Source organism: Artemia sp. Qi Xiang Cuo, chromosome 10, assembly GCF_049724085.1.
Source record: "Artemia sp. Qi Xiang Cuo chromosome 10, ASM4972408v1, whole genome shotgun sequence".
NCBI classification, from domain to species: Eukaryota; Metazoa; Arthropoda; class Branchiopoda; order Anostraca; family Artemiidae; genus Artemia; species Artemia sp. Qi Xiang Cuo.
The window spans coordinates 40,406,052-40,424,080 of record NC_142803.1 but is presented as its reverse complement, the minus strand read 5'-3'; the positions used below and the strand labels follow the sequence as shown (position 1 = coordinate 40,424,080).

Genomic DNA, 18,029 nt, shown 5'->3' with positions numbered 1-18,029 from the left:
CTAATATATACTACTAGATACACATTATTTTAACTTCTTTCAACGCTTAGTTAATTTTACAATATATTTAAAATAATCATTTAAACAGAGTTTATGCTACATGGTTAATTTTTGAGGTCTAATTTTACAACATATTTCATGCCTGCATTGTTCACGCACGTCAATGCTGTATAAGAAAAGCATGTGCAGCTTCGTAACCGCACGGCTTTACGTAAACGACACTACAATGAGGGAAAAAGGTATAGCGAGGACGAATGGAGACCTCTCTTCCCACTTGTTTTTTAGTATCTTCCATATTTTTTGTATTAGACGTTCTCAGTGGGCTCCGGGTTTAACCTCTGCATTTCAGCTGTTTCCCCTGTTCTTCTCTTGGTTTTCGTCTTCTTAGTCTATGGATTTTTCCGTAATTACAAGTCAATAGGGTTCTTATGGTCAGGGAGGTTGCGAATACGAAACGTACGGCCAATAGCATGTTCCACCAGAAATTGGTCGGTTCTTTGAGCTCATTCGTGTTTCTTTCTAGTCTTGTTACTTCTTGAAACAAGGTCTCGAAGGATTTGGGGTTCAATTTCATAAAGATCTTCCAGGCGTCATGGCTAGCTAGCAATGACTTTTCCTGCTTGGATATTACTCCATGTTTTACAATATCTTGGGCCACTGCGTGAACAACGAGGATTATGATGATATTCTTAAGCCTCATCTTATTTTTTGTTTCTAGAATAAATTTATCATTAATTGTACCCATTTTTCGCAAAAACCGTTTGTTTACTGCTTTGTTATTATTATATTTTTATTTATTTTTTTCAAAGGCACTTTATATGCAATCATTTTGTGGCATTGGCCAAAGAAAACTGATTTGTAGGCGTAAAAGAGAATAAATATTTTATGATTAGATAGGTTAGGAAGGTAAAGTTAGGACTCCCGAGCTTTATTCTGGTCGTGATATAACTCTATGACTGGTTGAGATATAGCTTTAAAGCATAGCTAGTAATCGTTATGCAATTTAATTTTTAAATTATATTTCTCGAGTAAGAAACACATGAATAAGCAAGCGTGCATCATGTAATTACACTGGTATCCTATTTTATGTGTAGGCCTAAAATAGTTATAATCTGCACTAACACAAAATATTTCATATAATTAGACGCTTCTGTACTGATAATTTCTTGTTTTGGATAACATCCATCTTAGTTAGGACATGGGTCGATTTTTTCATAGAAAATCCGAGGGACGAGACCGCCAAAACCCAACAAATTAAAAGCTACATGGGCCTTGAGTTTCCCCCCCAGGCTTCCCACAAAACTTGGTCCATCTATTTAGATTTGATTACGTAACTTAATACTGAGTAGGGGACGTTTTCCGTGGATCATTTTGTAGAAATATAGCTCAATTCCATACGATTCCCTACGTGTTGTTCTTACACCTGGTGTCCAATGACCAAGTATAATAACAACACGCATAGGATCGATGATATTGTCTTTGAAAACATGGTCAGTAGGGGAGACCGAACCTCCCCTCCCCATGATATAAATTCCGTTATTGATCTCAATAACTGGGTACGTTATAGGTTGTCCGACTGATTAATTCACATTTATAGGGGTATAGTTAATTTTTCGTAACCTAGTAGGCAGAATGTGCCACACGGGACCTCACTCGTATTATTTTTTGTTTTTCATTAATATTGAATTGTTAAATTTAATTGCACACTTTTAAATTTATTATGGTGTTAAATTTATTATCTTTGAAATTTGTCTTTACATTAATTAGGGATATTTCCATTTGTCAGGTTTTTTAACCGTTCTACCTGACTGTCGTTATTTTCTCCTCTGTTTCTCGCGGTTTTTTATTTTTTGGTTTTTATAACGAAATAAGATCAAACTTTTTGTATTGTTTTTTCAAAAATTCTTGCCCTTTTAATTTCGTTTGTTTCCCGTGTGCGGCTGCTGAGGTCGGTCTTGATTTTCCTATTTCTTTAACTACTATATGGTCTGATTCGACGTCAGACTCTTCGGAACTAGTTTCCCACGAATCCGGATTAGAACTTTTAGAGGTGGCACTTTTTGACGTATCACCTGCCCTTCCTTCGTAAATTTCTACTCCTCTTGAAGTAGAAGGTTTATTCCCTACGTCCTCGTCTTGAGTTTTCACTTCGGGAGATTTGAAAGATTCTTGAGAGCTTTGGGAGGAATCAATAGTTTTTTCGGGGTTCCTCCATTGTTGGAAGGCCATGTCCTCAGGGGGATGGGGCATTTTTTGCACTAGGGTTTCCCTCCATGAAGTCCACTGTTTAGGTTTGACCTTGGACACAGTTATATCATGATATTGACCTTGCTGGTCATCCTTTGGAGTTTTATTCCCGGGCAATTTACTTTGATTCATTTTTATGGGAAAATTTATGAAATCCATAGCCTCTCGTAGGTTTGTTTTAGTTAAATTTTTGGGAGGAGTTTTCTTTACAGTAATACCGGGTGTTTCTACAGCTCTGTTTAATTCTTCCTCGAAAGACAGGGGCCTTTCTATCGGTGTTGCAGGGAAAACCATATCGTCTGGAAATCTTTTGGGGGGACATGGGGTCGAAATTCTATCGGGGAAAAATTGGGTTTTTGGAAATATTGTATAATCTAAATCTCCTGCGCTCGCTGATGAATAACTTTTTGGACTTTTTGGCGTTTTTATTCTTATTGTTATTAGTGATTTTTTTCTCTGGAATAACTAAATTTTTCATAGCTAAAAATTATTCAAAGTTTTCCAGATCCCTGTCATTCTCGAAATAGACTTGCTTTAACTTAAAGGATTTTAGCTCTGTCAATCTTGACCTAGGGGGCTTGTTTTCTGCATCTGACGAATCAGTAGAAGAGGGATGTGATACCCATCTCTCTGGAAATTTGGCTCTTTTTATTTGGCTAACATGCGCCTTGTAAGTTCTTCCACTATGGGGGTTTTCCATTTTAAAAGTATATTCGTTATCGTACTTTTTGACTATTCTGTACAGTCCAGAATTTTTGTTGGAAAATTTTTTTGCCTTCCGTTTTTGCTTCGTTCCTTAGGTAAACGAAGTCTCGTACTTTGAAACTTATACTCCCCTTGACTTTGGGTTGGTTTCTTAGCTCTTGGTTTATTTTACATTTTTCCAACTCTTGCCTAACTATTTTATAAGTTTTCCTCATCCTATTTATGAATGCTTGTTTGTAATCTTCTGAGCTATGATAACACTGCTGAGATTCAATAATCTCATTATACGGGATTCTAAAATCACGACCAAAAAGAAAATAAAATGGATTGTCTTTGGTTGTTTCGGAATAAGCAGTATTGATTACGTTAGTTAAATAAGGTAAGAATTTATCCCAGTCGTTCCTGTTGTCTTTTGTATAAATACTTAAAAAGTTCGAAAATATTTAATGCCAGTTTTCTATTTTACCATTAGCTTGTGGGTGGTACGGAGCTGTCACCATTTTCACTATATTAAGAAAACTCATCAAGTCTTTTGTCACTTTCGAAACAAAACTGCTCCCGTTGTCACTCAATATTTTATTAGGAATGCCAAATTGTAAAAATAATATTGCTAATGCCTTACTTGTGGCATAAGCACCTAGATTTTTTAATGCTTTTGCAAAGTTAAATTTGGGAAAAAGATCTTTAGTTGAAATAATGCAATTATGACTTCTGATAGAAACAGATGGGCGTCCACTTTTACCGTATAGGTCAAATGAGATAATATCGCAGGGGTGCTTTGCTACCGGGATCCTTCCCATTGGAGGATTTGGATAAGCTGAGGGGATTTTTCTCAAGTTACATACTTCGCATGTAATTACAAATTCTTTAAGTTTTGTCAGTGCAGATTGTACGTAAAAATATTGTTTTAACTTATGGAACGTTTTCACAACTCCTAAATGTCCAACTGTCTCTGAATTAAAATATTCAAATGCAGACCCCATCAAGTTTTGTGTTAATACAGGTATTATTGAAGTTTGGTTTCTGTTTGTCTCAGCAGTCACGATTCTACATAGTATTTCTTCATCAAGATCATAGTAAAAATTATCTGTCTCAGTTCTAAGAGTTTTGAATTTGTCCGGTAACGCATCATCATTCACAAAGTAATCAATTAGTGCTACACAAATTTCGCCCTTTTTTTGCTTTCTTTTTATATTTTCCAAAGACAAGGGAAAATAGTTAATTTTATTTTCTTTTACTGCGTCTTTGACTTTGTTTTTCTTACATCCATGTTTGTTCTTAGCAATTATGGCGTTAACTTCATTTTCTTCAGCTTCCGATGGAAGATTTTCTGGGTATCTACTTAAAAAGTCGCAAGCTGCGTTTTGTTTTCCCTTTAAATGTTCAAATTCGTAATCTAGGCCTTGGATTTTTATAATCCATATAGCTAGAATGCCCGTGGGGTTTTTAAATGTGCGCAGGTACTGCAAGCTTTTATGGTCTGATCGTAGTATAAATTTTTTTACCAATTAAATAATGTCTAAATTTGTCCAGGTGGTGGATAATAGATAATGATTCTAAATTTGTGGCGGAATAGCTACTTTAACCTTTTGATAAGGTTTTACTCGAATAGCATATAGCTTTTTCGATTTGATTTTGTTCAGGCGTTTCCTGTAGAGAATTAGGGTTTTCTACCGGGATTATTTGTGAAATAATTGCGCCAATGCCTTTTGAACTAGCATCCGTTGTAACCACAAATCTTCCGTTTTCGAAATCAGGGAGTGATAATATTGGTTCAGAAGTGAGTGACTTTTCGAGATGGTCTAGGGACGTTTGAGCTTCCTGGGACCAGGTAACATTATGGGAGTTCCCTTTAGTTAATTCCGTGAGGGGTTTCGCAATTTGGGCGTAATTGCGTACGAATTTTCTAAAGTAGCCAGTAAGGCCTAAAACTCCCCTTAATTCTTTCATAGTTCTGGGGGGCTTGAGGTTTTCAACAAATTTTATTTTATCAGGGTCTGGGGATATCTCTCCCTGGGTTACTACTACTCCTAAAAATTTAATTTTAGGTTTAAATAAATTTACTTTCTCGGGCCGGCATTTTAAATTGCCTTGCCTGAACTTCTTAAACACCTTAGCTAACGTTGCTAAGTGTTGTTCAGCATTTTGTCCCACGCATATGACATCGTCGACGAAATGAATTATATTCTTTAATCCTCTTAACAGGTGCAATAGGGGTCTACATAGCGCGCTTGAACTTGTTTTCAGTCCAAATGGTACTCCTAAGTATTCATATGAACCACATTCAGATGCTGAAAATGCAGTTTTGTGGACATCCTTTTCGGCTAGTTTCACTTGGTGGTAGCCTTGGTTAAGGTCCAAAGAAGTAAAAATTTTGTTTTTGCTTGAAATTGAGTCAAGAATTTCATCTATTCTTGGTAGAGGAAATTTATCGCTAACTACTTGTTTGTTGAGGCCTCTATAGTCTACTAAGAGTCTAATATCACCATTTTTTTTTGATGCTCGGATCACTGGTGCGCCATACGGACTTATAATTTGGCGTATAATTTCGTTTTTTTTTCTACTTCATGGATTTTATTTTTTAAACACTCTTTGTTCTTATGTGGCACACGATATGGCTGTTGTGCTACGGGATTACCAGTCGTTAAAAATGAATGTTCGTAAAAATGTATTATCCCGATGTCATATTCAGATGCAGAGAATACATCCTTAAAATTCCATAATAATTCGCATAATTTTTTCTTAAGTTCCAAGTCCGTAATATGATCCATATTAAATTTTTTTAAAAATTGCGATTTAGTTAAAGGATATTTGTTATTTGAAGTTTTTATACCGTTAACTAAGTTTCTTTTAGAATTTTCCCATCTATTTAAATCATTCTCCGTTAAAACCTGGATTTGAACTAAACACGTCCCCTTTCAAATTGTAATTGTATCATTTTCATGGTTATTGGTTACCCAAATAAAACCTTCTCCTTTTTCATAAGAATAATCTGTTCCTCGCATAACAGATTTTCAGGTATTTCAGACGGTGTCGCAAACCATATTTCTGATTTACTAATCACTGGTTCAATCATCTGTGATATTTGAATTACTTGCATCGTTTTGGGAGGGACTTTTGTTTTCCGTATCACGAATCCGTAATATTTCTCTTTATTTTCATTGTTTATTAGATTCATACTGGCGCTATGCTGCGCCATTGCTGCATCTTGCGGAGTCACGTTGGGTTTTACTATGTTCTTCCATAGTCCCGCTATTTTCTTAATTTTATTTGATCTGTATTGTCACATATCTCCTATTTTTATTGTCGCAGGTTCAATACTTTTATTATTTAAGTTTACTTCATTTCTGCAATGTCTCTCAGGGTAATTGAACAAATTTCCAATTATGCCATGTCTTTGCGAGACATGAGGATCAAAAAACTGCGACATTATACCACCAGAAATTGTGTTTACTGTTACGTTGTATTCGTAACCTCTGTCACGATTTCTTAAGGTAGAAATATCTTCCCCTACCTTAGCTGGGTAGACAAGCCTCTCATTAGCCACGTCTAATAGTATTTTATTAGACCTTAGAAAATTTGCGCCTATTATAGCCTCATATGGGAAATTATCACATATAATAAAATTTGTCATAAAGGTTCTATTGTCTCTTTTTACGTTTAGGCAAATTGACCCTTTTGCATTTAATTTATGACCTGTCACACTTGTTAAATTGGGATTATTAGGGTTCCTCTGTCGCCTGATATGCAGAGGCAACATATTGAATACGCAAGAGTTTATGATACTAATTGTTGCACCTGAGTCAATCAAAGCCTTAAAATAAACATTTTCTACACAGAAATCATTAAATATAGGTAACTTGTTATTAATATCACTAGAAGAAGGCACTAATATTGTCTTGGACCTATTAAATATTTCGGGCACCCTCTGGGTCCAATTTATATTTCTGAGGGGCCTGAAACGTTTCCCTGAGGATTTACTTCATTTGTCAGTGCCTGTAATAGATATTCAGACGTATTAGCTTTCGTAGGCATATTTAATTGATTTACGTCAGTCTGTTTTCTCCATATATTATTATGGTAATGTGAATGTCTCGTGTCGGTGCCGCTTGCTAGCGTTGACAGCCAATGCCGTTGGCTTGCAAAATTTTCATTTCCCATCGGCAAATTTTCATGATTTTTATATGGTATTTTTGCAGTATATTGGCTTTGGCGAGTATCTGGGTTTTCACATCGGTAATTAATTTATCCGTCGGGGAGAGGATTATACAAATTTGGTTGGTACGTATTGTAAGGTACTGATTGGTGCAATCCCCCCTGGCTATAGCCTATTACACGACCGGTGCTAAAATTTGTTCTTCCGAACAAATGGTTGACGTAATTTTGCGTGTTACTGACAGCAATTCATGGTATGCGATTGGTGACATAATGGCACTCTCTGGCGATATGGCCAACACGATTACAATTATAGCACCTTATTATTGTAGGGTTATTTCCATAATTAGATTGTTTAATTGGCTTAAAAAGTACTGTTTTCTGCCTAGTGGGTTTTGGTGTTTTGTTTCTTTGCGCCACTGGGGAGTTATTCCTTGAAAAGAAATTGGGGGATGCCTGATCGCCCTTGAAGATTAGGTTCGCGTTTGAATCGCCTAGGCTATTTATTTTTGCTTTACTATGATTAACGACCATCGTATCCACTTAGATCAATCGCTCTACCTCCTGAACTGCAAAATCCAACGTCTGAATATTTTTGGATATTACCACTCTATATAGTTTTGGGGGTAGCCCTTGCAAAAAGGTATTTAGTATGATATTTTCATACAGTTATCCCGAACCGCTTCCGTATTTTGCCTCTAAAGAAATGCGTATATTATCAAGGTATTCTCTTATATTCTGTGAAAAGTCAAAACTCACTGCTCCGTGTTTTAATTTATTTATTGAACTGGTTTCTATAAATCTCTCTTTGAATGCTTTTAACAAGTCATCAACCGTATTTATTGGCAAGTTGGCGTTATTGCCTATGGTATGTTCGATCTGTTTTATAAAGGTCAAGGCCTGGCCTTTTAATCGTAGTAGGAGCATGTCTTTTAACGCTCCAACGTCTGTTTTTGTTAGTTGTATGAACTGGGTCAATTGGATATTAAATTAGTCAATATCTGATTGACCATTGTACTCTGGTATAGACTTTGCTATCTCTATTTTTTTCGCGACTAACTTCTGTACTATTAATAAATCGTTCATTTCGCCCATTTTTTTTTGAATCGATCGAAAATAAATTTATTTTTACTTAACCTATTTTGGGGGATGCTATTATCTCCTATGAGATATAAGGGTTTTTCTGTCGTAGCCTAGCGGTTATAGGCCTAATCACTTTTTTTATATGTCTGTATCTCTATAATAATTAAATTCGAATTACAAAGGTTATAGCGTAACTAGTTCGCAATTTTTCCTCCAATTTCCGACTGTGCCATTTCTAGCAAAAGAAAAATTATTTGGCTTATACTAAATGCGGTATTAAATACTGACCGCGTCAAAGGCGATATTATGCCCATGGGTCGTGAGCTTACACCTTGTAATTTCTCCGATAGCGCCGGTTACAGCGCTAAAGATTGTGTCAACTAGGCTAGCGCCGCTCTCAATTAATGGGAGAAAATTGAATACGTAGGCATATAAATGTGGCCTCTTTTTTTCTCGAGCTATCTGGAGATCAGATTCCGTTGGGAGCGTTTACCTTGGAGATATACGAACTAATTACCTATCATTGGGCTAGACTAAATACAGACATATAAAATGAAATAAACACAGATAAAAAAGGCAATAGATTTATTGAACTTACATACTTAGTTGCACAGCAATGGGTCACTTCAAAAGACAATAATGGTGACAACGATGAAAGAATATAAGAATTCCGTCTGAATGGTCCAGATTCTACATTACGATTCCTTCCAAATCTGATTTACGAATTCCTCCTAATCTGACTTACGAATTCCTCCTAATCTGACTTACGAATCATCTTAAAAAGCACATCTACCCCACTATCAAAACATAGCTTTTCAGTCCTGCGCCATGAGGACTGGCTCGCCATTGGCTCAAGAGGACCAAGGATGTAAATCTTTCGTCCAATGAATATTTTTAAATAGTTTTGATGATTCAAGAGTTCACACGGTTTTTTGCCATTTAAACTTCCTTAGAAATATCATACGTAGCATATTTTTTATTTCTCACTCTCTTAGCGAAATCTTAAGCCTGGATAGTGCTGTTCTTTGTCTGGGGTTACTGCACTTTTTCGCTTTGTTGATTAAGGACTTCATTTTTGAAACTCCGTTTAACTTAATTATAGGAAATCGGAATTATCTTTAGAAAGAAGGAACTTTATTTTGGTATTTTAAATACATCGCATTTTACTCATGGTACAATTATCAAACTATAATCTTTTTAATCTATCTAGTTATACTCAAATCCTATTATAAACTCAAGTCCTATTTTATATTTCAATGATTTCTTTTTTCATTTAGAAAATTAACTTTAATGTGCATATACCTTCTTGTTTTTCAGTGACTCCAATTATTTTCTATTTGCAGATGTAGAGGATGTAAGTAGGGGAGGGGGTAGAGGTCTGGCTTCAAGATCCGCATCAAGACCATTTATACAGAAGATATAGCCTTATATGGACACTAAACCTTGCCAGTGCACCAGCAAGACTAATGTATTCTGTAAACTAACCAGAAAACTATATATTCCGACCGTGTAGGATGTTTACATCCGAGCATAAGACGAAATTAAACCGACCAAAGAAATTAGTCTTGCCTGTGTACTGGAATGGAACAGAAGCTAATCATGGATATTGTTCCTTCAGGAATTTGACCTAGTTACAGAGAGGTGTTAGAATTCTGCCAATTTCGTTATTGAACTCTGTCAGTTCTGGCAATCCTGTTCGAATTCAGAGAGAAAAGTTTGATTATACTCGTTTATTTGACAAGATATATATTATAAATTATTTGAAAAAAACTACGTTTTCTAAAGAGTTAAAGAGGCTGAGTTACAAGGTCGAACCTTAAAACGTACAGGGATTAGGAGGCACAGTTGGGGGGCTGCTGCCCCCCACACCCCCCGCTTTCGCAGCCTTTAAATAAAAAAATAGTTTTTTAAACTGAAAGTAAGGAGCGACATTAAATCTTAGAACGAACAGAAATTATTCCGTATATGAAAGGGGCTGTGCCCTCCTCAACGCCTCGCTCTTTACGCTAAAGTTTTTATTGTTTAAAAAAAAGAGTTGTGAGAAAGTCGAACTTTAGCGTAAAGAGCGAGGCGTTGAGGAGGGCACAGCCCCTTTCATATACGGAATAATTTCTGTTCGTTTTAAGATTTAATGTCGCTCCTTACTTTCAGTTTAAAAAACTTTTTTTTTTATTTAAAGGCTGCGAAAGCGGGGGGTTTGGGGGGTGGCAGCCCCCCCACTGTGCCTCCTAATCCCTGTACGTTTTAAGGTTCGACCTTGTAACTCAGCCTCTTTAACTCTTTAGAAAACGTAGTTTTTTTCAAATAATTTTTGCACGTTTTTGTACAGTTTATCGCTTAATATTGCTTGACTAACTGTTTGCTGATCGTGTCAGGAGTTATTTAAAAAAGAAACTGAGTTTCTTTTTTAAACTGTAAATTCAGTATATAAAACATTTCCTCTGACGGTGAATCGAACCCGGGTTTTCCGCCTGACAGTCAGGAGTCTTGACCGCTGGACTAAAGAGACATAATTATAATTGTTTTTTAGCAAAGTTAATCTATTTTTTAAAGCAAGCAAATCCCCATAAAACTTGATATTTGGTTTTTGGAAAACAGGGAAGGAGTGATCAGATTGAGCTAAAATTTCGAGGATAAGCTCCCAGGCCCCAGGAAAAGTTTTTCTATAAATTTCAGCCCGATCAAACAACGTTAAAGGGGGATTGTGGTGGGAAAAATTAACATGGGCTATTATAGGAAAACGAGGTTTTCCGTAAATGTAAATTCGGGGGATAATTTTTTCGGTCTGAAAATATCAAAAGGCCCTAAAAGGTTAAATTCTGCTTCGAATGAGTGCTCATTAACCCGGATCAGTTGCCAACTGTGGCCTGTAAGCGTGGATAACAAAAAAAAGATAAATGAATTTTAAGTGACTATATTTGATTTTTTGAAAACAGGGAAGGAGTAATCTGATTGAGCTGAAATTTCGAGGACAAGCTCCCGAGCCCTAGTAAAGCCTAACTTCTAAATTTCAGCCCAATCGGACAACGTCAAAGGGGGGCTGTGGTGGGAGGGTCGAAACTTCCGGCCCAGTTTACCCCATGAAGACAAAGTCGGAGGAGGATGAAATTTTGCACGTGTCTTAGTTTGAGCTTGGGCTACAAAATGCGATTGCCGCCGTCTATCTGCGGCCTCTAGGACCTGAAATCGCTTAACATTGTGGTGGGTCGCCTCTTTATAGAGGCACAAGTGTGCCTCCTTGATAAAGTCGGAGGGGGTGAAATTTTGCACGTTTCTTAGTTTGAGCTTGGGCTACAAAATGCGATTACCGCTGTCTCTCTGCGACCGCTAGGACCGGAAATCGCTTGCGGGCTAGCCCGCGTTTTCGCGGGCTAGCCCCCTTATAGCGGGTTCTTATAGCAAAACGAGGTTTTTCGTAAATGTAAATTCGGAGGATAATTTTTTCAGTCTGAAAATATCAAAAGGCCCTAACAGGTCGAATTCTGCTTCGAATGAGTCCTCATTCCTCCCGATCAGTTGCCAACTGTGGCCTGTAGGCGTGGCTAAGAAAAAAAAGAAATGATGAATTTCAAGTGGCTATATTTGGTTTTTTGAAAACAGGGAAGGAGTGATCGGATTGAGCTGAAATTTCGAGGATAGGCTCCCGGGCCCTAGAAAAGCTTAACCTCTAAATTTCAGCCCAATCGGACAACGTTAAAGGGGGGCTGTGGTGGGAGGGTCGAAACTTCCGGTCCAGTTTACCCCATGAAGATAAAGTCGGAGGAGGATGAAATTTTGCTAGTTTCTTAGTTTGAGCTTGGGCTACAAAATGCAATTACCGCCGTCTCTCTGCGACCTCTAGGACCTGAAATCGCTTAACATTGTTTTGGGTCGCCTCTTTATAGAGGCACAAGTGTGCCTCCTTGATAATGAGTGGATATATATTAAAAATAACGGGCGGTTTGTTTATATTATTAGAAATTGATAGTAAAGTTTCTTCAATTCATAACAACTATATGAAAAATTTCTTTGTCTTTTGAAAAAAAAATTTTAACTCTACCCACTAATGTGCAAATATATAGCACAAATTTTATTATTATATATGCTATAGTACTGTATAAACTAAGTATTTTATTACAATTAACCTAACATCACTGCTTGAGTGTTTTCTGAATTGTACGGGAGTATCGAATGTTCATTTTGAAGCAAAGCAGACTTCTGGTATAAGTTTCGAGTGAACTATGACTTTTAAAAATACAAATGAGCTTTGCAACAATTTGCTCTGAATGGCTTACTTGACAGATACATTTATATGCAATATATATGAAATACAGCCTTCTCTTTAATTTTTACCCTGGTTTGTTTACACTATTAAAAGTTTATAGTGGGGTTTATTCAACTCATGATAATTATAAGAATAATTTGTTTGTCTTTTGAAAAAATTTCTACTCCCCCCACTAATGTGCAAATATATAGCCCAAATTATATAATTATATAAACTGTAGTATTGTGTAAACTAAGTATTTCATTATAGTTAACCTAACATCACTTCTTGAAAATAGCGAAGGCTGAAAGATTTAGGCCACACATAGGTTTTAAGCTCTTTGAAATCAGCATTAAAAAGAAGTGAAATAGCACTTTATGCTGCTCTTAGGGGGAAAAAATTCCCCAATCCTCACTGGTGACATTGTTCCCCGTTTTTGATTTTTTAAGTTGATCCTTACTCGTATTTGAAAGAAAAACTAATTCAATTGCAAATAGTAGGGTAATTTTGTAATACAGACGACCAAAGTCTAATCACACCACCCGATGGAAAATCACTAGATTCTTGAATAAAAAGCTCTAAATTAGTACATAGAACACTAGAGTTTTGAATAAAAATAACGCAGATTATAATACTCTTTATCGTTGTAACTAATAATTGTTTTCTTTCTTTAGAAAGAATTGTTCTATACCGACAAATCTGTTGTAAGGGGTAAAAATAACCCACTATATATATATATATATATATATATATATATATATATATATATATATATATATATATATATATATATATATATATATATATATATATATATATATATATATATATATATATATATATATATATATATATATATATATATATATATATATATATATATATATATATATATATATATATATATATATATATATATATATATATATATATATATATATATATATATATATATATATATATATATATATATATATATATATTATATATATATATTTATATTTTTTTTTTTTTTTTTTATATATATATATATATATATATATATATATATAATGCAAATCAACGAAGAAGGAAATGCGTTCAGTGTGTCAACATTGATTTTTCTTTTATTTTTCATTAGTTTTTAAGTTGTTCGGTGTAACTGACTTAGAGTATATCGGATTGAAACATTCCTCGTCTGGTGTCATTTTTGAAGCGGCATTTGTATTATTAGATGAAGAATGTAGTGAACTAAAAATGGAATCTCAAATCTCAAATACAATTTCCTAAAAATGGAATCTCAAATACAATATGTTCAAATGTGATAAAAAAAACGATGACATGCAACATTACATTCTATAAGTCGAAGTAGCTTTTATGATCAAATCATAGGACCATGCAAAGAAAAGGGCTATGAAATAAGAAAAGGTACAAGATGAAATTCAAGAAAAATGTAGTTTTTTTGGTGTGCAAGCAGTTTATGCTAAAGGAAATGTCCCAACGGTTAAGTTTCTGACAGAAGAATGTGATAAGAGCCTTCCATTATTCAATTTGGAGGTCTTCAATAATGAGATATACCAGCATTCAGTTCATGACCCTGTTAGATAAAGTTAGTTATTTTACTCAATTGATGCTTAAGAAGATACCTGATAAGAAAAAATGTATCAGATATTCGAAGACCTGAACTTTTGCTTCTTTTATCGAAAAGAATGGAGAAGCGGTAATGCTTTAAGTACATCTAACCTTGACAATTGAACAAAAAAATTACCCAAAAGTCCTTTTTGAGGACTAAAAATGAGTGACACTATAGCGTGTGATCAGCTGCTAATGTCGAAGCTATAAAAGAAAGTAAATTAAATGTGGGTGCATGTGTGTAGCAAAAGTGCTTTTCTATTAATTTTTAATACCCAGTTATCAATTAGAAAGACTCGGAATTTACCATGTAGCTGAGTTTGTTCAATGCAAAAGTGATTTCTTTTTATTAATTTTTTGATACTCCAACACTACAAAAATATCCAAAGCAATATGTTTATGGATGTGTAACAGTGAACTTTAAGCAATAAACATCTTTAAGTATAACATTTCCTTATATTTTTAGACCGGTTACTGGAAGAAATCACATAGCTAGTTTCAAATTAAGTTATGATATATGAAATATTGAAAGAGAAATATCTTTTAACTGCGATTGTATTTAAATTTTGATACTCCAAAACTACAAAAATGTCCTAAGCATTATGTTTATGGATTTGTAATAGTTAACTTTAAGCAATAAACATCTTCAATCTTAACATTTGCTTTTGTTTTTTAGACTTGTTACCAGAAGTAATCACGCAGCTAGTTTCAAATTACCTTGTGGTAGATGGAAATATTGAAATATAAATGGCTTTTTACTGCGATTGTATCATCTTTAAAGGCCACTATCATGATTTTGTCAACTCGAATGAGTTGACAACTCGTATCAGTTTAAAACATGTGGACATTAGAATAAATGAGGTGAATCTGAAGGAGACGAGGAGGAACATATTGAATGAAATGAATTCAAATACAATGGAGATTATAATGGAGATTTTAGATTGGTTAAGTAAGAAACTAGAGGAAAAAAGGGTGCCCTTATAACCCCATAAAAACTCAAAATCACAACGATGGTCTTGGAAAAGGAGTTACGACATACAAGGAAGATATCACGACGAAAAAACAAAAGATCAAGAAAATCATGGTCCCCCTACATGAATTCTTCAGATTTCTTGAGAAATAACAGAGAATATTCACATGAAATAAATTAGACATAATTAAATTCATCATCGTCATCATCATTCTAGAAGAACTCCCATTTATCAATTTATGACTAATCTCATTACTAATGACACTTATAAGAATGTCAAGCTTTTATATTTCCAATAAATATTTATTGCCATACTGTCCATTGTATATTTTTGAACGGGGTCGTAAGAAAATTAGTTGTTAAATTGGTTAAAATTTCCAGACCGCTTAATATTGGGGTATGCATAAAGTTAAAATTAATAAAGTCATATATATTCTAAGCGATGATACGACCGTCCTATGAAGGAATTGATACAATAACGCCTTTAGAGAAGGATTACATAATATTGGGGTCCGGAATCTATGCTTTTGTAGTTTGCAGGTAACTAAAATCTTCCATTGTCAATTAACACAGGTATTTTTTATCATCAAAAGCATTTTACATCATTTCACAGAATTAAGAAACTATACAATTTTTTCGGAATATATGCTTTTGCAGTTTGCATGTAACTAAAACACTTCATCATCGATTAATACGGATATTTTTTTAGCATCAAATAGATTTTAGATCATTTCACAAAATCAAGAAACTATACAAATGTTCCAGAATCTATACTTTTACAGTTTTCATGTAACTAAAACCTTCCATTACCGAATAATACAGGTATATTTTAGCGTTAAAAAGATTTTACATCATTTCACACAATCAAGAAACTATACAAATGTTTCAAAATCTATGCTCGATTAATACATCGAATGGATTAATACATCGACATTCCATAATCGATGAATACAGATATTGTTTGGCATTAAAAGGATTTTACATCATTTCCCAGAATCGAGAATTTATACAAATGTTCCAGAATCTATCCTTTTGCTGTTTGCATATAACTAAAGCATTTCATTATCGATTAATACAGGTATTTTTTTATCATCAAAAGTATTTTACATCATTTCAGAGAATAAAGAAAATATACAAATGTTCCAGAATTTATGCTTTTGCAGTTTGCATGTAACTAAAAACTTCCATTATCGATTAATACAGATATTTTTTTGGCATCAAAAGGATTTTAAATCATTTCAAAGAATAAAGAAACTATACAAATGGTCCAGAATCTTTGCTTTTGTAGTTTGTAGGTAACTTAAACCTTCAATTATCGATTAATACAGATATTTTTTTCTTAGCTTCAGAAGGATTTTACATCATTTCACAGAATCATAAAACTATACAAATGTTTCAGAATCTATACTTTTGCAGTTTGCATGTAACTAAAGCCTTCCATTATCGAATAATACAGGTATTTTTTTTAGTATCAAAAGGATTTTACATCATTTCACACAATCAAGAAACTATACAAATGTTTCAGAAACTATTCTTTTACAGTTTGCATGTAACTAAAACCTTCCATTATCGATTAATACAGAAATTTTTTTAGCATTACAAAAATTTTCCATCATTTCAAAGAATCAAGAAACCTTACAAATGTTCCAGAATCTTTGCTTTTGCAGTTAGCTTGTAACTAAAACCCTCCATTATCGATTAATATAGAAATATTTTAGGATCAAAAGGATTTTTCATCATTTCACAGAATCAAGAAACTATACAAATGTTTTAGAATCTATACTTTTGCAGTTTTATGTAACTAAAACTTCCATTATCAAATAATACAGGTATTGTCTTAGTATCAAAATTATTTTACATCATTTCACAGAATCAATAAAACTGATATCATAATTGATAGCATAATAAAATTGATATCATAATATCAGAATCAATAATTTTGAAACTTCAAAAGGATCCCGCAGATAACCTACTGCAAACCGGCAACCCACAGTAAACTTATCACCTAGCTTACATTATGTGAACTCTTTTTAAGCTAGGTTCGTTTGAGTTCAGTAAGCGTGCCCGCACGCTTAATAAACCCTATCATAGAATATTTTAGTTACATACAAACTGCAAAGCATAGATTCTAAATTTTATTGATTCTGTGAAATGATGTGATTTCCTTTTGATGGTAAGAAAATTCCTGTGTTAATCGATAATGGAAGGTTTTAGTTACATGCAAACTACAAAAGCGTAGATTCTGAAAGTTCTTCTGGTTTCTTGATTCTGTGAAATGATGTAAAATCCTTTTGAGTTAAAAAAAAACTGTATAAACAAACAATGGAAGGTTTTGTTATATGCAAACTGCAAAAGCATAGATTTTGAAACATTTGTATAGTTTCTTGATTCTGTGAAATGATGTAAAATCCTTTTGACGCTAAAATATACCTGTATTAATCGATAATGGAAGGTTTTAGTTACATTCAAATTGGACGTTACTATTATTCTCCCTGACCACACTGCCTTTTCTATGACGAAATCAATAAGAATTCCAAATAGGGATAGGTCCTTTTATTAGTCAGTGAAACGAAAACATAAAACAAAGACTAAATATTTCGATGACACAGTCGGCCATCATCATTACTAGGGTTCATCATCAGTAGAGAACATCATAATCAGTAACTCTGCTGATGATGATGACTGACTGTGTCATCGAAATATTTAGATTCTTTGTTTTATATTTTTGTTTTACTGTCTAATGATAGGACTTATCCCTATTTGGAATTGTTATTGATTTATTCAAATTGGAAAAGCATAGATTCTGGAACATTTGTATAGTGTCTTGATTCTGTGAAATGATCTATAATACTTTTGATACTAAAAAAATATCTGTATTAATTGATAATGGAAGGTTCATGAACATTTATATACTTTCATGATTCTGTGAAATGATATAAAATCCTTTTGATACTAAAAAAAAATTCCGTATTAATCGATAATTGAAGGTTTTAGTTACATGTAAATTGCAAAAGC

The 18,029-nt window shown here is 33.9% G+C and overlaps 1 protein-coding gene across 1 annotated transcript in view; it reads left to right on the top strand.

Annotated features, from left to right (window-relative positions):
• Positions 1–14,828, top strand: part of LOC148947766 (leukotriene A-4 hydrolase-like) — a 294,121-nt gene extending 279,293 nt beyond the window's left edge. Inside the window, exon 13 of the mRNA XM_089095421.1 lies at positions 14,721–14,828. Coding sequence (XP_088951547.1) covers positions 14,721–14,791 — 71 coding nt within the window. The 3' untranslated portion in view covers positions 14,792–14,828. The remainder of the gene's footprint in view (positions 1–14,720) is intronic.
• The last annotated feature ends 3,201 nt before the right edge of the window (positions 14,829–18,029 follow it).